This window comes from Carcharhinus amblyrhynchos, chromosome 22, assembly GCF_965287045.1.
Source record: "Carcharhinus amblyrhynchos chromosome 22, sCarAmb.v2.hapA, whole genome shotgun sequence".
Lineage (NCBI taxonomy): Eukaryota > Metazoa > Chordata > Chondrichthyes > Carcharhiniformes > Carcharhinidae > Carcharhinus > Carcharhinus amblyrhynchos.
The window spans coordinates 37279208-37302100 of NC_137345.1; the positions used below are offsets into that span (position 1 = coordinate 37279208).

Below are 22893 nucleotides of genomic sequence, written 5' to 3' on the forward strand. Positions count from 1 at the left end.
GGCATCATCATCAAGTCTAGCTTTGATTCTTACATGGACGTTTGTAGGGTGAGGACACTGCATAATAATCAAGATTCATCATAATAATAATCAAGGATCTCTAGCTGACGTGATCGGTGAGACAAGGCCACTTCTTAAAGGATTACTTCATGTCAAAATGCCACATCGGTCAACATCTTTCTTGACTGAAACCAAATAGCTCCTAATGACCCTTGTGCAGTCTTCACTTGCCCCTGGAGTTTTATTGTTTAAAATTAGTATTTTTGAGGGGGTGTTAACATTAATTCCAGTCTGCAGGAAAAGCTAATGAATATTCAACTCAACTTGTGGCTTGCTAATTCCATCCTGCCCCAGTAAGCATTGTGGAGAAGGGTGGTCTGGTGGCATAGACTTTTCCATCTCTAAAGTAATGAGGCCAGTTACATTGGGTCATTCACCTCTGAGATTTGGGATTAAGTCCAGCCAGACAGAAGGCAAGTAATCCCTGACCAGCCTCTACTGACTGTGAAGACCGTCATGTGAAATGACTTTGGCAACCTCTGTTACCCGTTGGTTTGTCTATGTACACTGGGAGATATTTTCTGTTGATTGTAAATTTCTAAACACAAGTATTTTGCTAAACTCAAACTAGTGGCACTCTGATAAAATAATTAACAGTATCCATACCCTGAGGATTACCAGAAACAACTGGGCCAGCCAAACACAAGGCTACAAGGGCAGGTCAGAGGCTGGGAATTCTGTAACTTACCCCCTGATTGTCCACCATCTACAAGGCACAAGTCAGGAGTGTGATGGAAAACTCTCCACTTGCCTGGATGGGTGCAGCTTCAACAAACTCGAAAAGCTCAACACCATCCAGGATAAACTGGCCCCCAAGATTGTTTTATTATTTATTTATTAGTCATAAATAAGGCTTCCATTTACACTGCAATGAAGTTACTGTGCAATTCCATTAATCGCCACAGTCCGACACCTTTTCCGGTCAATGCACCAGAATCTGGGAGGAAACCAGAGTATCCGGAGGAAACCTATGCATACGTGGAGAAAAAGTGCTAACTCCACACAGACAGTGACCAGAGCCAGGAATCGAACCCAGGTGCCTGGCGCTGTGAGGCAGCAGTGCTAACCACTGTGCTACCTCCTCCTTCCACCACTGATGAACAGTAACAGCCGTGTGTGCCATCAACAAGATGCACTGCAGGAACTCACCAGCTTCTTTCAAACTCATGACCTCTACCATTTAGAAGGACAAGGGCAGCAGAAATACAGGAGTGCCACCACCTGGAGATTCCTCTGCAAGACACACACCATCCTGATTTGAAAGTATAACGCTGTCCCTTCACTGTCACTGGGTCAAAATTCTGGAATTCTGTCCCTAAAAGCACTGTGGGTGTATCTACACCAATGGACTGTAGCTGTTCAAGAAGGCAGCTTAGTACCACCTTCTCAAGGGCAATTAGGAATGGCCACCAAATGTTGGCCCAGCCAGCAAAGTCCACATTGCATAGATTAACTTTATAAAAATTATATATTACATTTTACACAGACACCACCCCTACTTCTGGTTGAAAGACTTATTATCCTCAAAATTCAGGCAACAAAGTGATCAGGGGCGGTGAGTGTTTGTTTCTCAGCATTTGGGTTGCTGTCTTTAACTAACTGTTCAGATTACATTTAAGGCTGGGACAGATGATTTTGATGTCTCCAGGAACTAAGAGATATGGGAACCAGGCAGGAAAATGGAGAGGAAGCCCATGATGAGACTGAATGGTGGAGCAAGTCCAATGAACTGTGTGATCTACTCCCACTCTTATCCCACAGTGTTACTGTTTATCATTGTGAGGCCCAAGTACTGTGATGAGAAGGGGTTTTCTTTCTGGGATTGTTTGCCTCTGTTCTGCCGATGGTGCTCACTTGCTGGGGCATGGTTCTCCATCAGCTCTCCAACATGCTGCACAAATAATATTGCTCACCTGTGGGTGTGCACAATGTGCCTTGGCATGTTTTGTGGGGGACATGACAGCTAGGCTTCTTCCAGTCCCTTCTCAATATTCCCATATCAGATGTCTTGAATGGTTACACAGAGATTAACTGTTTGGGCCCAGATATCTCAATTGGCATCGGGGCAAACAGATTAGAAATGAAACTGCACGCCTACTCAAGTAGCCTGAGAGGAAAGTGCTTTGATTGATCTGGCACTGATGTCAGTACTGGAAAACGAGGGAACTTCTCCTTGGAGCAGACTCCACTGAAACTGGGCAGGGACTAATGTCCTGGCAAATTGAGAGTTCAAACAGGATACATTTATAAATCCAAAGGAGAAAAGTCAAGCTTGGAGAACAGAATAATGATTTGAGTGAAGTCAAATCAATTGTGTCAGGAGAGGCAGAGAGTTTAACATCAGGGATAGGGCTTTATCAACATACCACAGCAGGAGGAATAGTAAAAAGTTAAAAAAAATGCACAAACCTTTGTATGAAGAATTAATGACTAAAATGCTGATAAATGCCTTTAATCTAATAGTTATTAGAGATGTGGTTGCATGGCGACAAAGGTTTGGAACTAAATGTCTGACTTCAAGAAAAGATAAGCAAAATGGAAAGGAGAGAGTAAAAGATGAGATAAAGACGGTCAGAGGAAAGGAGATCAGGGTGTACAATTGGTTAAGGAAACAAAGGCTACTGGTGGAAGTAGTTTATAGCCCTTACGCTTGAGAACCATTCGTCATGTAATATGTTCCTCTACAAATTAAAGAACCAACTGGGAAAATGGCACTTTTCAAACCAATTTTATGTATTATGACAAGATTAATTAGAAATTTTATGGTGCGGAATCCGTTTGGAAAGAGCGATCAGAACAGAGTTTCACGTTAAGTTTCAGAGTATTGTGGATAAGGCTGAAATTAGAGTCTTAAATTTACACAAATCCTCTTATACATGTGCAAATGGCTCAGGTACTTTGACAAATTAAATTAGAAGAATGATAAATAAATGATGACAAATATTTTAAAAAATGACTCTCGGTAAGAAATATTCCTTGTATAACTACAGAATTAATGTTCAGCAGGATAAGAATTGCTCACTGTGTAACTGGAGAATTATTATCCAGCAGAGGAAAAGTTACTCGCTGTGGAGCTACAGAATTATTGTTCAGAAGAGTAAGGGTTACTCACTGTGTAACTACAGAATTATTATTCAGCAGGGTAAGAGCTATTGGCTTTGTAACTACAGAATTATTATTCAGCAGGGTAAGAGTTATTGTGTATTTACAGAATTATTATTCGGCAAGGTAACTGTTACTCGCTGTGTAACTAGAGAATTATTATTCAGCAGGATAAGAGTTACATGCATTGTAACTACAGAATTAATATACAGCAGGGTATGAGTTAGCTGCTATGTATCTAGAGAATTAATATTCAGCAGAGTAAGGGTTACTCGCTGCGTAATTACAGAATAGTTATTCAGTAGGGTAAAGGTTACTTGCTGTGTAACTACAGAATTAATATTCAGCAGGGTAATGGTTGCTCACTGTGTAACTACAAAATTATTATTCAGCAGGGTAAGAGTTACTTGCTATCTAAGTACAGAATTAATATTCAGCAGAGAAAGAGTTATTTGCTGTGTAACTACAGAATTAATATTCAACAGGGTTAGGGTTATTTGCTGTGTAACTACAGAATTAATATTCAGCAGTGTAAGGGTTGCTCGCTGTGTAGCTACAGAATTAATACGCAGCCGGGGAAGAGATACTTGCCACAGTTCTTGTGGGTTAATATTCAGCAGCTAAGATTTAATTGCTGTGTAACCACAGATTTAATATTCAGCAGGGTAAAAGTTACTCGCTGTGTAACTACAGAATTAATATTCATCAGGTTAAGAGCTACTCGCTGCAACACTGGAGAATTAATATTCAGCAGTATAAGATGTACTCACTGTGTAACTGCAGCAATAATATTCAGAAGGGTAAGAGTTACTTGCTGTGTAACTGTTCAAGTAGTATTCAGCATGGTGAGGGTTAATCACTGTGTAACTACAGAATTATTATTCAGCCGGGTAAACGTTACTTGCTGTGTAACGACAGCATTCATATTCAGCAGGGTAAGAGTTACTCACTGTGTAACTACAGAATTATCATTCAGCAGGGTAAGAGTTACTCGCTGTGTAACTATAAAATTATTATTCAGCAGGGTAAGAGTTCCTCACTGTGTAACTACAGAATTATTATTTAGAAGGGTAAGGGTTACTTGCTCTGTAACTATGCAATTATTATTCAGCATAGTGAGAGTTAATCACTGCGTAACTACAGAATTAATATTCAGCAAGGTAAGATTTACTCGCTGTGTAACTACAGAATTAATATTCATCAGTGTCAGGGTTACCTGCTGTGTAACTACAGAATTCTTATTCAGCAGGGCAAGAGTTATTCGCTGTGTAACTACAGAATTAATATTCAGCAGGGTAAGAGTTACTCACTGTGTAACTACAGAATTAATGTTCAGTTGGGTAAGAGTTACAGCAGAATTATTATTCAGTTGGGTAAGAATTTCTCGCTCAGTAAATACAAAATTATTGTTCAGCAGCAATAAGGCTTACTCACTGCCCAACTACAGAATTAATGTTCTGCAGGGTAAGAACTATTCGTAGTGTAACTACAGAATTAATATTTAGCAGCCTACAGGTTACTCGCTGTGTAACAACAGAATCATTATTCAGCAGGGTAAGATATACTCACTGTGTGACTACAGAATTATTATTCAGAGAGTTGGAGTAACTCGCTCTATAACTATAGGATTAATATTAAGCAGGGTAAGAGGTATTCGCAGTGTAACTAAAGGATGAGTATTAAGTAGAGTAAGAGTTACTCGCTGTGTAACTACAGAATTAATATTCAGCAGGTTAAGGGTTACTCGCTGTGCAACTACAGAATTATTATTCAGCTGGTTAAGGATTACTCGCTATGTAACTACAGACTTAACATTCAGCAGGCTAAAAGTTACTCGCTGTGTAACTACAGAATTATTATTCAGCAGGGTGTGAGTTACTTGCAGTGTAACTACAGAGTTAATATTCAGTAGGGTAAGTGTTATTCTCAGTATAACCACAGAATTAATATACAACAGGGTTAGAGTTACTCGAACTGTAACCACAGAATTAATATTCTGCAGCATAAGAGTTACTCGCTGTGTAACCGTAGAATTATTATTCAGCAGCATAAAAGTTAATCGCTGTGTAACTCCGCACTTAATATTCAGAAGGATAAGAGTTACTTGCTATGTAACTACAGAATTAATATTCAGCAGGGTAGGGTAACTCGCTATTTAATTACAGAATTAATATTCAGCATGGTGAGGGTTAACCACTGAGTAACTAGAGATGTAATATTCAGCAGGCAAAGGGTTACTCTGTAACTACAGAATTATTATTCAGCAGGTAAGAGTTACGTGCTGTGTAACTACAGAATTAATATTCAGCAGGATAGGGTCACTTGCTGTCGAACTACAGAATTACTAATGAGAAGGGTCAGACTTACTCACCATGTAACTACAGAATTAATATTCAGCAGGGTAACGGTTACTCGCTGTGTAGCGACAGAATTAATATTCAGCCGGGTTGGAGTTATTTGCTGTATAACTACAGCATTAACTTTCAGCAGGATAAATGTTACTCGTAGCATTAACTTTCAGCAAGATAAATGTTACTCGTATTATTATCTATAGATAATAATAGAAAGAAATAATAGTAGAAGGGATTATTATTTAAAGGACGAAAAGCTGCAGCATGCTACGATGCAGAGGGACCTGGGGGTCCTTGTGCATGAATCGCAAAAACCCAGTTGCAGGTGCAGCAGGTGATCAAGAAGGCAAATGGAATGTTGGCCTTTATAGCGATGGGGGTAGAATATAAAAGCAGGGAGGCCTTGCTGCACCTGTACAGGGTACTGGTGAGGCCACAACTGGAGTGCTGTGTGCAGTTTTGGTCACCACATTTACGAAAGGATATATTAGCCTTGGAGCGAGTACAGAGAAGGTTCACCAGGCTGATATCGGAGATGAGGGGGTTAGCCTATGAAGAGAGATTGAATAGACTGGGTCTGTACTCGTTAGAGTTTAGAAGGCTGAGGGGGGATCTTGTAGAGACTTAAAAGATATTGAAGGGGCTAGATAGGGTAGAGGTAGAGAGATTCTCCCCGCTTAGAAAGGATAGCAGAACTAGAGGGCATAGCCTCACCATAAGAGGCAGGGTGGGGGGGTGGGGGTGGTGGTGGTCAGTTTAGATCAGAGTTGAGGAGGAACTCCTTCACTCAAAGGGTGGTGAATCTCTGGAATTCTCTGCCCATTGAAGCGGTGGAGGCTACCTCGCTAAATATATTTAAGTCACAGGTAGATAGATTTCTGATAGACAAGGGAATTAAGGGTTATGGGGAGAAAGCGGGAAAGTGGAACTGATCCACTTCAGATCAGCCATGATCTTATTGAATGGTGGGGCAGGCTCGAAGGGCTAGATGGCCGACTCCTGCTCCTATTTCTTACGTTTTTATAGAATTAATATTTAGCAGGGTGAGGGTTACTTGCTGTGTAATTACAGAACTGATATTCAGCAACGTGTGGGTTACTCGCTGTGTAGCTACGGAATTAACGTTCAGTTGGGAAAGAGTGACTTGCTGTGTAACTACTGAATTATTATTCAGCAGGGTAAGAGTTACTTGCTGTGTAACTACAGAATTATTATCCAGCAATGGTAAGAGTTACTTGCTATGTAATTACAGAATTATTATTCGGCAGAGTAAGGGTTACTCATCATGTAACTACAGAATTATTATTTAGCAGGGAAAGGGTTGCTCACTATTTAACTACAGGTTTAATATTCAGCAGGGTAAGAGTTACTCGCTATGTAATTGTAGAATTATTATTCAGCAGGGTAAGAGTTACTCGCTGTGTAACTACAGAATTATTATTCAGCAGGGAAAGGGTTACTCACTGTGTAACTACAGGTTTAATATTCAGCAGGGTAAGAGTTACTTGCTGTGTAACTAGAGACTTATTATCCACCATGGCTCAGAGTTAATCACTGTGTAACTACAGAATTAATATTCAGCAGGGTAATGGTTACTCGCTGTGCAACTACAGAATTATTATTCAGCAGAGAATGAGTTACTTGCTGTGTAACTACAGAATTAATACTTAGCAGCGTAAAGGTTACTCGCTGTATAACTACAAAATTAATATTCAGCAGGGTAAAGGTTACTTGCTATGTCGCTACAGAATTAATATTGAGAAGAATAAGAGTTACTTGCTTTGTAACTAGAGAACTAATATTCAGCAGGGTGAAAGTTACTCACTGTATAACAACAGAATTAATATTCAGTGGGTTAAAAGTTACTTGCTGTGTAACTACAGAATTAATGTTCAGCAGAGTGAGGGTTAACCCCTGTGTAACTACAGAATTATTATCCAGCAGAGTAAGAGTTACTCAGTGTAATTACAAAATTATTATTCAGCAGGGTGAGAGTTACTCGCAGTTTAACAACAGATTTAATATTCAGCTGGGTGAGGGTTAACCTCTGTAACTACAGAATTATTAGACAGCAGGGTAAGAGTCACTCGCTGTGTAACTACAGAATTATTATTCAGCAAGGTGAGGGTTAACCCCTGTGTAATTACAGAATTATTATTGAGCAAGGTGAGAGTTACTCACTGTGTAACTACAGAACTATTATTCAACAGGGTAAGAATTACTCACTGTGTAACTACAGAAAGATTATTCAGCAGGGTAAGAGATATTCGCTGTATAACTACAGAATTATTATTCAGCAGGGTGAGGGTTACTCACTGTATAACTACAGAATTAATATTCAGTAGGTTAAAAGTTGCTCACTGTGTAACTACAGAATTAATATTCAGCAGGGTGAGGGTTAACCCCTGTGTAACTACAGAATTATTATCCAGCAGGGTAAGAATTACTTACTATGTAGTTACAAAATTATTATTCAGCAGGGTAAGAGTAACTACATAGTAAGTAATTCTTACCCTGCTGGATAATAATTCTGTACTTACACAGGGGTTAACCCTCACCTTGCTGAATAATAATTCTGTAGTTACACAGTGAGTAACTCCTAAGCTGCTGAATAATAATTCTGTAATCGCACAGCAAGTCACTCTTACCCTGCTGAATAATAATTTTGTGACTCGCTGTGCAATTACAGAGTTATTATTCAGCAGCTTAAGAGTTACTTGCTGTGTAACTACAGAATTATTATTCAGCAGGGTAAGAGTTACTTGCTGTGTAACTACAGAATTATTATTCAGCAAGGTGAGGGTTAACCCCTATGTAACTACAGAATTATTATTCAGCAGGGTACGAGTTACTTGCTGTGTAACTACAGAAATATTATTCAGCAGGGTAAGAGTTACTCGCTGTGTAACAACTTAGAGTCGTTAGATTGGATTGTTTACTCTTTAACTATGGAATCATTCAGATTAGTGCAATAACTAATTGAGCACGGGGTCTTGTTGCCTGGCTAAATGTGGTGATCAAAAATGAATCATTCACTTACATCAGGAAATACGAGTTCTTGTTTGCACATTGGTGTTTTTATGTCTTTTGTACTTTCACCCTTTCATTTGATGTAGCTTACATTCTTTCTCATTTGGAAATAAAGTTTTCTCTCATTAAACAGCAAAGTGAATAATTTCCATGGAAATTTCCAAGCAAGGTTATCATTAATGGTGTAAAGGAATTCAGCTGATTCCAGTTCTGTGCTGTACAAGTCCAGAGGGAGAGAGAACATGCAGGAGAGGAGGAACTCAGTACTGGGGCAGGATCAGGATTAACCCTGGAAATTACCAGCAAGGATCATTTTCCTCGCTGACTCTCACCTCAGGTGGTCAACTGGACAAAGCTCTGGAGAATAACCAATGCTTGTGGAACCATATTCCAGTGGAGAATCATTAATTTCAGGAAAGCTAGGGAGACAATTTTCAAGGAAAATTTGTTTGAATTGAACCTGTTAGACTGGCTCGTTTGGTGACAGCAGGTAACCAGCAGGTTTATACAAAGTAGCACCTCTGTATACTGTTAGACTTGTACTCATCTCACCTGTGCCTACTGACCTATATTGGTTTTTAGATAGAATTATAGAATCCTTACAGTGCAGAGGAGGCCATTCAGCTCACTGAGTTTGCACTGACTCTCTGGAGCAACAATTTACTTGTGCACACCGCTGCTCCCTATCCCCAAATCCCTAGGCATTTATTATGGCCAGTCCCCCTATTCTACACATCTTTAGACTGTGGGAGGAAACTAGAGGGAACCTACACACACACACACACACACAGGGAGAACATGCAAACTCCACACAGCTAGCCAAGGTGGAATTGAACATTTCTTATGAAATAGGAGCAGGAGTAGGCCATCTAGCCCTTCGAGCCTGCCCCGCCATTCAATAAGATCATGGCTGATCTGTCGTGGCTCAGTTCCACATTCCCGCCCTCTCCCCATAACCCTTAATCCCCTCGCTTATCAAAAACCCATCAACCCGCGTCTTAAAAATATTTAGCGAGGCAGCCTCCACCACTTCAACGGGCAGAGAATTCCAGAGATTCACCACCCTTTGAGTGAAGAAGTTCCTCCTCAACTCCGTTCTAAACCGCCCCCCCTTTATCTTGAGGCTGTGCCCCCTAGTCCTACTGTCCTTTCTGAGCGGGAGGAGTCTCTCCACCTCTATCCTATCCATCCCATTCATCATCTTATATGTCTCAATGAGATCTCCCCTCATTCTTCTAAATTCTAACGAGTACAAGCCTAGTTTATTCAGCCTCTCCTCATAGCTCAACCCCCTCAACTCCGGTATCAGCCTAGTAAACCTCCTCTGCACTCCCTCCAAGGCCAAAATATCCTTGCATAAGTGCGGCGACCAAAACTGCACACAGTACTCCAGCTGCGGCCTCACCAATGCCCTATACAGCCGCAGCAAGACCTCCCTACTTTTATATTCAATCCCCCTCGCTATGAAGGCCAGCATCCCATTAGCCTTCCTGACCACCTGCTGCACCTGCAGGCTGGGTTTTTGCAACTCATGCACAAGGACCCCGAGGTCCCTCTGCACCGTCGCCTGCTGCAGTTTTTCGCCACATAAGTAATAGTCCTTCCTACCATTATTCCTACCAAAGTGGACCACCTTGCACTTGCCAACGTTAAATTCCATTTGCCAGTTCCTGGCCCATTCACCCAGCCTATCTAGATCCTTCTGTAGACTCTCCACACCCTCCGCGCAATTTGCCGTTCCACCAATCTTGGTGTCATCAGCAAATTTCGACACCCTGCACTCGGTTCCCTCCTCCAGATCATCTATATAAATGGTAAATAGCTGAGGCCCCAGTACCGACCCCTGGGGCACTCCACTAGTCACCAACCGCCAATCCGAATAGCACCCATTAACCCCCACTCTCTGCCTCCTATTTGACAACCAATCCTCTATCCACAGTAACACCCTACCCCCAACTCCATGCCCCCCCCTTACCTTCTGCAATAACCTCTTGTGAGGAACCTTGTCAAACGCCTTCTGAAAATCAAGAAAGACCACATCCACCGGCTCTCCTCTATCCACCGCCCTAGACATGTCCTCATAGAACTCCAATAAATTTGTCAGACACGACTTCCCCTTAACGAAACCGTGTTGCGTCTGCTCTATCAAGCAATTCCCCTCAAGATGCCTCGCTATTTCCTCCTTGATGACGGATTCTAACATTTTACCTACAACAGACGTTGAACTAACCGGCCTATAACTCCTCACCTTTTGCCTGCCACCCTTCTTAAACAACGGCGTAACATTAGCCATTTTCCAATCTTCCGGCACTTCCCCGGAATCCAGCGACGTCTGGAAAATAACCACCAAGGCATCCACTATCACCTCCGCCATTTCTTTCAGAACCCTCGGATGCATTCCATCTGGTCCTGGGGTTGAATTGAATCCGGGCTCCTGGCACAGCTTGCCACCATGTTCCGCACGTTTTAAATTTTCATGGCCTCCCCATCCCCTCACCAACCTCTCTCACCGCCTGCCATCCTGCAACTCTCCCAACTTGTACTCCTCCAATTCTCACCTCTTTCATATGGCTTGTGGGTCAATGTTGACATTCCTGTTAAATGCTGGTGAAGTTTTACTTGGTCTGGGCACTATATAAATCCCAAGTTTCTACACAAACATCAGGGTAATTAACTATCGAAGAGAACAAACAAAATTACAGCACAGGAACAGGCCCTTCGGCCCTCCACGCCTGCACCGACCATGCTGCCCGACTCAATCAAAACCCCCTATCCTTCGGGGCACCATATCCCTCTATTCCCATCTCATTCATGTACTTGTCAAGATGCCCCTTGAAAGTCACTACCATATCCGCTTCCACTACCTCCTCCGGCAATGAGTTCCAGGCACCCACCACTCTCTATGTAAAAAAAAAAAATCTGCCTCGTACATCTCTTTTAAAACTTGTCCCTCACACCTTAAACTTATGCCCCCTAGTAACTGACTCTTCCATCCTGGGAAAAAGCTTCTTATTGTCCACTCTGTCCATGCCTCTCATAATCTTGTAGACTTCCATTAGGTCGCCCCCTCAACCTCCGTCGCTCCAGTGAGAACAAATCAAGTTTCCCCAACTTCTCCTCATAGCTAATGTCCTCCATACCAGGCAACATCCTGGTAAATCTTTTCTGTACCCTTGCCAAAGCCTCCGCATCCTTCTGGTAGTGTGGCGATAAAATTGAACACTATATTCCAAGGGCAGCCTAACTAAGGTTCCATAAAGTGGTAACATGACTTGCCAATTTTTAAACTCAATACCCTGGCTGATGAAGGCAAGCATGCCGCATGCCTTCTTGACTACCTTGTACACCTGCATTGCCACTTTCAGTGACCTGTGTAGCTGTACACCCAGATCCCTTTGCGTATCAATACTCTTAAGGGTTCCACCATTTACTGTTTTTTTTCCCTATGTATTAGACCTATCGTTTCTCTCTAACTACATTCCTCCTTCTCCTCTCATGGAATATACAAATCCATGAGGGCCTGGCACCTGATAATACATCACCCTATGACTATTCATCTGCATGAGCAGAATGGTGAGTGTCAGTGGGCTATTCAGCTACTGGCTGCATCATGGCAGTGCCTAGTTTTGTCTGCAGCGCCCAAACCTGGGCATTCTCATCAGGGGCTGATTGAATAGGAGCAGGAGCCATGGGTCAATTCACTTCTTCCTCCAACCCAGCGATGCCAAATGCTACACTTCTGCTGCTGTCCCGAAGTAAACCAGAGACAGCAGCAACGAATGAAGAGCCCATTCAATCCCATTTTCCCAGTATTTATCCTTTAAAATCCCTTTCACCCTTCCCACTGCCAGCCCATCTCCGTGTCATGCTGAGAAAGACTCATTAAAACACAGGACGTACAATGAAGCTGTGCCAGAAACTGTGTTTGAACCTCTTGAGCTGGACAAAGTGTACAGTAACTGAATGCTGGAAATCCTGCTGATGTGTACAGTGGAGTGTGGAGGGAGGGAGGGGCTGCTGTGCTGTTTGTCGTGTGTGCTACAGTGACTATGATACGGAGCTTATATGGAGCTGCTGCGCACAGAGCCTGTTCAACAACATTGCTCTCTCCAAGGACCTCATGTTGTTTGCTTTCCCCTGCAAATTGTGCGTGTGTTGTCAGTGTACACCTGCCCCCTTACACCGCTGCAAATCCCCAAGTGGCCATGACCCTTTCTGCTGCAGAAGCTTCTGTTCCTCTTGTTGATGTTTCTCTCGTGTGATTGGAGATTTGATGTTGTCTGTTAGGGTGACGCTGAAATGGTCGGCAACTGGAGAACATTCACCAGTTTGATTTGTGGATCTTGGCCAAGAGGGTAGAACCTTGTCAAACCAGCCCTTCACAATAAGAGTCTCATTTTTTTTTAGGTGCCAACTGCGATTCACTGGTAGCACACTCAATCTGAGTCAGCTGGTTGTTCAAACCCCACTCAAGTTATAACCCAGGTTAATACTCCAGCACACCAACCACTGTTAGCGGGTGCATCATTCAGATGATGCACTACTCAGAAGTCCCATTTGCCCTCTCAATTGAACACAAAAAATCCCATGAAAAATTGTGTCCGGGAAGAGCTGGAGAGTTTTCCCAGGCTCTTGGTCAATATCACTGAAACAGATTATCTAACCATTTATTTCCTTGTTCCTGCCCTGTTTAACTGCTGCATTACTACAACCATTACAGTTCAAAAGTATGTAATCCATTGTGATGCACTTGGGACATGCTGCACTTGTGAATGGTGATATATAAATGCAAAATTGCTGTAGCTGAATCAAAAATATCTAACTCTTCAGTCAGTGTTCAAAGTTTAAACATAGTCTGAGGCATGGTATGGTAAGGTTTTGAAAACATTGGCTGATCTGTTGTGGACTGGTTCAGTGAGTCATGCACAGGATTGTTGTAGAGTAGTTTGTATAGTACCCAAAGTTTTCTCGTGCTGTCAAGCTGGAGCTATGTCCCTTTTAAGGTTATAAAATTTAATCGTCTTTTACTAAATGGAATTTCAATTCAGTTGGAAATTGATTGGTGAGGGAGTGTGCAGTTTGGAAAATGTTTGTAATGTTTCACACTCTGGTCAGAAACTCAGTTCCTTGTTGTTAAGGTTAGTTGGAATTGTGACATCTATCAAGTGGTGGATATTGTAGATTCATATATCTCTCTGAGGTTGCTGAGGTGGTGGTTATTCTGCTGTCGAGTGGATGAGAGGGAGCAGTATAATTGCACGAAGCTCAGTATCACCAGTGCATTGTGGCTGCATGTGTGCCATGCACAGGATTCAGTGCAGCAATCACATTGATTGCACAATCCTCTCCTGCAAAACACAGACCCAAAGTCACCTGTTCCTCCCAACAACAAGAATGGAGGAGCAGGAGTTAACCCTTCAGGCCTATCTGTCTAATCTGTGCTGATCTGAACCTCAACTCCATTTTACTGCCTTTGATCCAGATCCCTGATTCCCTTCCTTAACATATACATTCTTCACTTACCATATGGCAAGACAGATATTACCCATATACTGTATCCCAAAATATTATTTTTATATTTCACAATGCGCGGGCCAGAAATGTGGATTTGTATAGTGCTGGAGAAGCTCCGAGACCAACTCCATACTGGAGAATTCTCTGCTTGCAGATTAATCCCTCCCCCACCACTGAAAATGCAACCTCAGGGGAAAGTTTGAAATTATCAGCTGTAATTTCAGCAACCTAGTGACTGAACATCTTGTTTACGCTTGGAAATGGAACTGCCACGTTCCGCATTGGCTGTGGGATGGCAGGCCGGTCTGTAACAGTGTAATAGATATGCAGCCTTGGCATGCACGTGAGTTAGCTTCTATTTCAATTCAGCAACTGCCCCTGCTGTGAGCCCAGGAACTGGGAACAGTTTCATCTTCTGCAATTTTCTCATTCTACTCAGCATTTTATTTCAACAGGAGGGTCTTGAGTTCAGTTCTCTAACTGGCCTATAATTATTATCATTATGTAATTTATGTAGTTTGCATTCCAAATCCAACCTCTCGCTGCATGAAGAAGTTTCTCCTCATGTCATCATTGCTTCTTTTGCAATTAACTTAAATCTGTGTGCCATAGTTCTTGATTCTTCCACCAATGGGAACAGTTTCTCCCAATCTATTCTGTCCAGCCCCCTCAAGATATTGTACACCTCGATCAAAACTCCTCCCAACCTTCTGTCCAAGGAAGTCAGTCCCAACCAAGTGGGACTCCCAGAACTGGACACAATGCCCCAGCTGAAGCTGGAGCAGAGTTGAGGCTAGTTTAACCTCCTTGCTTTTGTACTCTGTGCCCTACTGATATAGCCATGGACACTATATGCTTTATTAACCGAATGAGGACCCAGTCAGGAGCAAGTGTGCAAATGCATACAGTGGAGTCAGATGTTAACATTTCTGAAGGATGGCAACTTCATTGAGGTACCAGAGGATGGACACAACTCACCAAAAATGTACCTTGCCCTTCAGGACATGAGGGAAGCGTGGGAAGAGAAAAGCTGATAAGGAAGAAAAGCAAGTTGCTGATACAAGGGAATGGAATTTTTTGCTTTGTTTCTGCCCGTCTGATTCCACAGTTGTGCCCTTTAAATATTTTCCAAACACAGTGAATCTCAGCAAAATTAAAGGTTGTATGTAGATATAGTAGACACGGCAAAGGAGCTCAAACATCCAGGGGTCATTTATCCCACAGTGCTGGTTTTAAAACATTGACAGCTGTTATGTGGGAGCATCTGATTGGTACATTGGGGAGACCATGCAGACGCTACAACAACGGATGAATGAACACCGCTCGACAATCACCAGGCAAGAGTGTTTTCTTCCTGTTGGGGAACGCTTCAGTGATCACGGGCATTCGGCCTCTGATCTTCAGGTAAGCGTTCTCCAAGGCGGCCTTCACGACACACAACGATGCAGAGTCACTGAGCAGAGACCGATAGCCAAGTTCTGCACACATGAGGACGGCCTCAACTGGGATCTTGGGTTCATGTCACACTATCTGTAACCCCCATGACTTGCCTGGGCTTGCAAAATCTCACTAACTACCCTGGCTGGAGACAATACACATCTCTTTAACCTGTGTTTAACACTCTCTCCACTCACATTGTCTGTAACTTTAAGACTTGATTACCTGTAAAGACTCGCTTTCCAACCATTATTTTGTAAATTGAGTTTGTATCTTTATATGCCCTGTTTGTGAACGAACTCCCACTCACCTGATGAAGGAGCAGCACTCTGAAAGCTGGTAGATTTTAGTACCAAATAAACCTGTTGGACTTTAACCTGGTGTTGTGAGACTTCTTACAATAGGGAGGTGAGAGTAGATTGGAAATGGATGGATATGGAGCCAATATTCAAAAGAATAATAACATCTCAGGACATTCCAAAGTGTTTTATAGCCGATAAAATAGTTCTGAAGCATAACCACTGCTCTAATGTAGAGAAACACAGCGGCCAATTAATGCACAGTGAGATCCCACAAACAACAATGTGATAAGCAGATATTCAGTTTCAGGTGTTGGATGAACAATAACAGTTGGTTAGAATGCTGGGAGAACATGATTTTGTTGTAAATAGATTATTTATGTTTTCTTACAAGGACGAAGAGGACTTGGTTTAAGGTACTGTCACCATTGACTGTATAATGCCCCGTCTAGCTGTGAGGTAGCTGTTAGCACAGCTGCCCCACAGCACCAGGGACCCGGGTTCAATCCCCAGCTTGGGGAGTCTGCACTTTCTCCCCGTGTCTGCGTGGGTTTCCTCTGGGTGCTCAGGTTTCTTCCCACAGCCCAAAAGACATGCTGGTTAGTTGCTAAATTCTCCCTCAGTGTACCCGAACAGGCATTGGAGTGTAGCGACTAGGGGATTTTCACAGTAATTTCATTGCAGTGTTACTGTAAGCCTACTTGTGGCAATAATAAATAAACTTTAAATTTAAAAACTTCTCCATTGGCATACAGAAACTGAAGTGGGGCCTGAATCCAGAATCTTATGACTTTGAGGAATACCATTTGGGATTCAGATCAGAGTGGATCACCATTGAACCTGCACCATTGAACTATAGCTGACTCTTATTTGTCTCATGTGGATTAATGGAATAATTTGTCACAAATAAAAATTAACTGTACAATAATTATTTCACTAACAATCATTAATGCAGAATTAATGGTGAGAAGATCTTGGCTGATCAATTGCCATGTCTTCTTTGAGGAAGAAGCATCCTAAACCAATTACAGGCAGATCAATGAGTTAAAAGTAAAATACTGGGAATGCTGGATTAAAAACAAAATGCTGGAAAAAGCCAGCAGCTCTGGCAACATCTGTGGAGAAAGAAACAGAATTAAGATTTTGAATCTTTCTTCAAGACTTAATGGGCTGAATAGCTTCCTTCTGCACTGTGTGGTTCTATGATTCATATGGACGTGAAACATTAAGATCAATTATGTGTTGTACTTAGTCACGGTAAAAAGTCTGACAACACCAGGTTTTAGTCCAACCAATTTATTTCATAGTAAACTCACTAGCTTTCAAGGAGATTCCCTCTTCTTCAGATTCTCTCACTCACCTGAAGAAGAGGGAATCCCCTCGAAAGCTAGTGAGTTTACTATCAAATAAATCGGTTGGACTAAAACCTGGTGTTGTCAGACTTTTTACTGTGTTTACCCCAGTCCAACGCCGGCATATCCACATCACTTGTACTTAGTCACCCAGAAGCATTTGACAAAAGTTCTAATGAAAGGCAGTTAGTTAAGATCAAACATGCAGAGATTCAAAGTAAATCTTTACTATGGAAGAGAAATTGGCTGGGTTCTTTGAGGAATTATGTCACGATTAGGATGAGGAAGGCTAAGTACTCTGGAATTGGTGTCAGAACCACTGCTGTTTTGAATTCATGTTAAATTCTACAGCTCGAAAGAACACAGGTTTTCCAAATACACAAGTGGGCAGAACAAAAGCACATGAAATTTAATGCAATACAGTGTTCACATTGGAAGGAAATAAGGAGGAAGTACATGCTGGAGGACAGGCACTGAAAGAGCCAAAGGAAAAGCCCCTGAGTAGATTCAAAGCTTAACCAACGCAGACTCGCAATCAACAAATCTACTGGAATGTTGGCATACACAACCACCATGGCAGAATACAACTCATTGCACACCGTGAACAGTGTGTCCACTTCTGGTCACTGAGAAACACAGATGCTGGAGGAAGTGCTGAGAAAAATCAGGACGTTAATCCTCATCCTCAGAGATTTCAGTCATGAGGAAATTTTCAAGAAAGTTGAGCTTGTTAGCTGCATAAGAAAGAATCTGAATGTTACAAATATGAGGTTTATACAGTTCTTATGTCTTGAAATTTAAAGTAAAATGATGGGGATTATGTGACCTGTTTGGAAGCCTACCTGACAGTAAGCTTGTTTAGTTTAATTGTCAGAGTTTACAGGAAGATTAATGTTGTTTTTCTGGGAAGAAGGTGTGAGGTATTTATACTTGCAGCATCCAGTGTGTTAACAAGTGGAAAGTCCAAAGTCCCAGAAATGTCAAGCAGTAAACAGTTGTGATTTAAACTGCCCATTTAGTTACAAGATGAAAGAGGTGGGCTCTCAAGGATAGCTAATGAGCGTGTCTACCTAGATACAAGGCCCATGTGATTCACATTGTCGTAGGGAAGGATCGAGAGGGTACCATTGTAAAGACTAGTCTTTCTTAGCGTATCACTGAATATCAGAGACAATGTTTTGAGTCTGCCCGGATCCGGAAGAGAGGGAGCAGCTAGAGGCCAAAAAGTCTCTGTGGTTTACCACACAGGAATAAGGGCGGAAGCTCATGCTCAGATTGAAAAAACAAATTGGTGGGGCGTTAAAACTAGGCTGGAAGAGTCACCTAGCTTGGGCCAGAGAGAAAGTCTCTGGGAAAATAAAACTTCCATTTTGAAGACAATTTAAGATTGCAAATTCCAGGCTGAAAAAGGAAAAGAACAGGAATAAACTACTGGAAGGCAAAAATCATTTTGATTGATTCTGGGGAAAATTGAATTCACTACATAAAAATATACTTGTGAAGTGAGTTTTCTTAGTTGAGCTAAGATTAAGGAGGGCAGTTTTGCTCTGTGGTTTAAAGTATAGGTTGCGTACAACAATAGTATTCTTTTCCCATTTATTACAATAAATGAAATCTTAATGTGTCATTCTTTCAGTTATTTACTGAAAGTTCAAATTTACTAGGCTCTACAGGGTAACAAAATTGGGGGCTCTGTAAGATTTTGAATCCACAGACTGAGGTGAATAAACTCTGGTTTGGCCAGTGTTTATACATATAAGCTTTCACAGTAACTTTTGCTGTATTTATTGAAAAGTTAAGAATGACTATGTCATTTGCTGAAGCAATTTGAAAGAACCTTGCAACACTTAACAAAGGTTAATTTAAAATAGATTTAAAAGTCGATGCTGAGAAATTAGAAATAGTTGAGATATTGACTCAATGAGAACCTTGAGGAAGTGGAAGGTTATCCAGATAAAACACTTATTGAGTTGGCTCGGATTCAGTTGCAAATGAAGCAACCCAAATTGAGGGACAAAAGTACAAAGTTGAGTTTGAGGAAAAAAAGGAAAAATGCAAAAACGTGGACCATAGTTTCAGCGAGGAAGAGAATGGGAAATCTTTGAATTAGTAAGGGAGAAAGGAGCCGGGAAGCCTGAACGGGACAGAGAGTAGCTTTGATAACGCAAACAGGGAGGAATAGACAGGTTTGGCGAGGAGTCAGAATTATTTGGTGAGGAATATTCACCTAGAGCCCAAATTTAGAAAGAAAGACATTGAAATGTGTTTTGTCTCATTTGAGAAAATTGCTACAGAGTTACAGTGGCCTGACGGAATTTTGATAATTTTATTGAAGTGTTTTGTTTGGAAAAACATTGAAATTTATTTAGCTGTCTCTGGTCAACAATCTGCAGGTTATGTGCTGTTAAGACTGTTGCGCTTAAAGCCTAGGATTTAGCACCTGAAGCTTATAAACAAAGTTTAGTAATCTGAGGAAGAGAGAGAATCATACTTTGTGGATTCTGGGGCAGTCAAGTTGGAGCAACGATTTGAAAAGCTTGGGGAGATGTTGTCTCAGGAAGTATTTAAAAACAGTATTCCTTTAGGAATTGGGTCAGAGCAACTCAACAGAGTAGCTCAGAATGAAATTAAAGTTTAAAAATAAACTACTGGCAGTACATCTTCTCTGCCAGCGTCTCAAGGAATGAGAACAGATTCCTTTTCTGTTGAGATTGTTCAACAAGAAGTAAAAGTGATGTGAGGAAATTATTTTCATATGCAGCAAGTGATAAGGGTTTGGAATGTGAGTGTGGTGAAGGAAGTTTTAATTGAAGCATTCCGAAGGGAATTAGACTGTTATCTAAGAAGGAAGAATGTGCAGGGATATGGGCAGAAGTGGGGGGGGCGAAATGACATTAGATGAGTTGCTCATTCAGAGGGCCGATGCAGACATGATGGGCCAAATGGCTTCCTTCTGCGCTCTTAACAATTTTGTGATTCTGTTCATCAAAGCACTTAATTGTTAAAGACTCAATGAACAAGTGTACATGAATGCAGAGCCTTTCACCTCAGGGTAATCCTAAAACACTTTACAGCTGATGAGTTGCTCTGGAAATGTGCTCCCAGTTGTTTGTAGATAAACACAGCACAGAGGCCTGTGTTTTGGTGATGTTGGTTGAGGGATAAATAGAGGTGAGGATAGTGGAAGAGTTCACTGTACCTCTCTTGCACAGTGTCATGGGGTCACTGACATCCCTCTGAAGAGGTAGAGAAGGAATTAACCTCCCCTCTGCCACATTGTGCAGTACTCCCTCAGTACTGCACTGAGATGTCAGTTTTTATTATGTGCTGGGGAATGGAACCTTCTAATTTAAGATATGAGAATGCTCCAACCAACTGATTCTACACTGATATTTAATCTGTCCTTTTCAGACATGCTGACAGACCTGCTATATAGTTCTGCCATTTCCCTGCTTTGATTTCTAATTTGCAGGCTTTGGCAATTTCTTTTTTGCTAATTGGGGTGAACTTGTTTACTTGCGTGTTTTGTAAGCACATGATACTAAAGGTTAGGGTTATACATGGGAAGGAAAGCTGCAGTTGGTGCACCTGGGGAAAGCAGCAACCTCAGGAGAGTTGTAACAATTTAGGAAGAACTCTGAATATCTACCTGAGATGTATGAAAATAAGGAGTTAGGCCGAAAGTGTGCAATTGTCATGATTTGAGCTATGAATATAGACAGTATTTAATCACTTCCTGGGGGGAGAGGACTGAATTTACAATGCAGAAAAGCTATATTTTGGAACAGTGTCAAGTTTCCCAATGTCAGTACTCAAAACGCAACCCCAAATCGTTCACAGTCTCTTCGATGCATTTCCTCATACTTTGGACTGTTGTGACTTTGTGCATTTAACGCAGACTGTTTTATTCCTGCAAGGGATAGGGAGATTTTAACCATTGGAAACAATGCGAACTTTAGCAATTTCAATATCGATCTCTTCAACACCTGACACATTGTTAGTTTGTGATTTGAAACCTTTTAACAGTAGGGCAGCACAGTGGTTAGCAGTGCTGCCTCACAGTGACAGGGACCTGATTCCGGTTTCGGATCACTGTCTGTGTGACGTTTGCATGTTCTCCCCATGTCTGCATAGGTTTCCTCCAGGTGCTCCATTTTCCTTCCACAGTTCAAAGATATGCGGGTTAGGTTGATTGGCCTTGCTAAATTAACCCTAGTGTCGGGGGATTGGCAGGTTAAACGAGGGTTACGAAAAATGGGCCCGGTGGGATTTTGGTTAGTACAGACTTGATGGGCCAAGTGACTTCTGTACTGTAGGGATTTTATGATTCTAGAAGCTGTCAAAAACTTGACTTCTTTCTGCATTGACAAGGCCAGAACTCACTCAGTGTCTCATTGCCCTGAGTACACTGCTGCCTCGAGGCAGGGAGTGGATTACTGGGATTGAGGTGCTGAAGTGAGTCACGCACATTGAAACAAAGACTTTGAACTAAATCTTGATGAAAGCTGTCGCTAAAACAATAGCCCATCTCTTCCTTATTCAGATGCTTTAATTGGATATCTCTAACAAACAGCCGGCAGAGGCAGGATACGCTGAATGGCCTCCTGTGCACCTTGAATACTTTGCGTCTTCAGGCAGTTTCAGTCATCTCCAAAAACTGCTGGAAAAACTCTGGAGGTCAGGCAACATCTGCGGAGAGGCAAAAATTTAATGTGACATTTCATCTGAATCGGCATTCCAAAGGGATCATTCCCTCCACAACACCATGGTCTGCTGCTCAATCATTCCCAAGACCCATCCCTTTCCTCCTGCACCTCTTCATGAAAGCACAGGAGATGCAATATCTTGCTCTTTTACCTCTCCCTTTCACTATCCAAGACCACAATCACTCGTAAATGGAACACATTTGCTTGTACTGCTTTCAGTTTAGTATACCCTATCTGCTGTTTACACTGTGGTTTCCTCGACATGGGAGAGCCTGTCGCAATTCTGGATCAAAAGCAAAAATGCTGGAAAATCTCAGCAGGTCTGACAGCATCAGTGGAGAGAGAACAGAGCCAATGGTTCGAGTCTGGGTGACCCTTCATCAGAGCTTGGAGAATACTGGGGGCGGGTGAAAGGATCTGCTGAATGGGGGGAGAGCCCCTGCCCAAAGAAGTGAGCACGGAGACGAAGGTGGCGGAAGAAGAGTTCAGCATCATGTCAAGCCCAAAATTCATTAAGGTGAGGATGTAAGAGTGCGATGCCAAGTCCTTTGCTGAGTACAGCACACTCAGCCTCAGAGAGGGGAAGATCAGAGGGTATAGTGAATAAGCAGCAAGGGCTGGGGTTAGGAGGGATAGGAACTGAGGTATGGGACAGGGAGGAGGGTCCCGGATGGGTGTTAGTATTAATGAGTTGTTGGAGCTTACGACCCTTAACACCTGAAAGGAAGACAAAAATTTCTTGTTAATGCGTTAGATGAAATGAAGAATGAAGTGAAACTGGGGGCCAGAACAGCTCTGAGAAAGAGCGAGTCAGTGTTGCTGGAGAGAGATATCAAGGGTGTGCAAATGGCCGCGCACGGCACTGAATGTGGATCTCGGGATGCGGTAAGAACAGTAGTTTGAGCGAGAAGCGTTGTATGTTCCGGAGATACCTCTAATGCTGGGTGGATACGAAAGATGAGGGGTGGAACTTCATTTGGAATCTATGTGGACTGAATCAGAGACAGAGACTGTCACTGAGGAAGGAAAAATGGCTGTGAAA

General features: G+C 42.0%; 1 protein-coding gene across 3 annotated transcripts in view; it reads left to right on the forward strand.

The window, feature by feature from the left end:
- LOC145357062 (BTB/POZ domain-containing protein KCTD20-like) overlaps positions 1-22893 on the forward strand; it is a 92645-nt gene that overhangs the window by 23734 nt on the left and 46018 nt on the right. Inside the window, exon 1 of one of the 3 annotated variants that reach the window (XM_080210139.1) lies at positions 8933-9033. The exons of 1 other annotated variant lie outside the window; for it this stretch is intronic. Coding sequence is in view for 1 of the 2 variants with exons in the window: in XM_080210135.1 (XP_080066261.1) it covers positions 12664-12689 (26 nt within the window). In the remaining variant the exon portion in view is untranslated. Of the gene's footprint in view, positions 1-8932; positions 9034-12648; positions 12690-22893 lie in introns of those variants that run through there. One more of the 3 variants, XM_080210135.1, reaches the window with a different exon arrangement.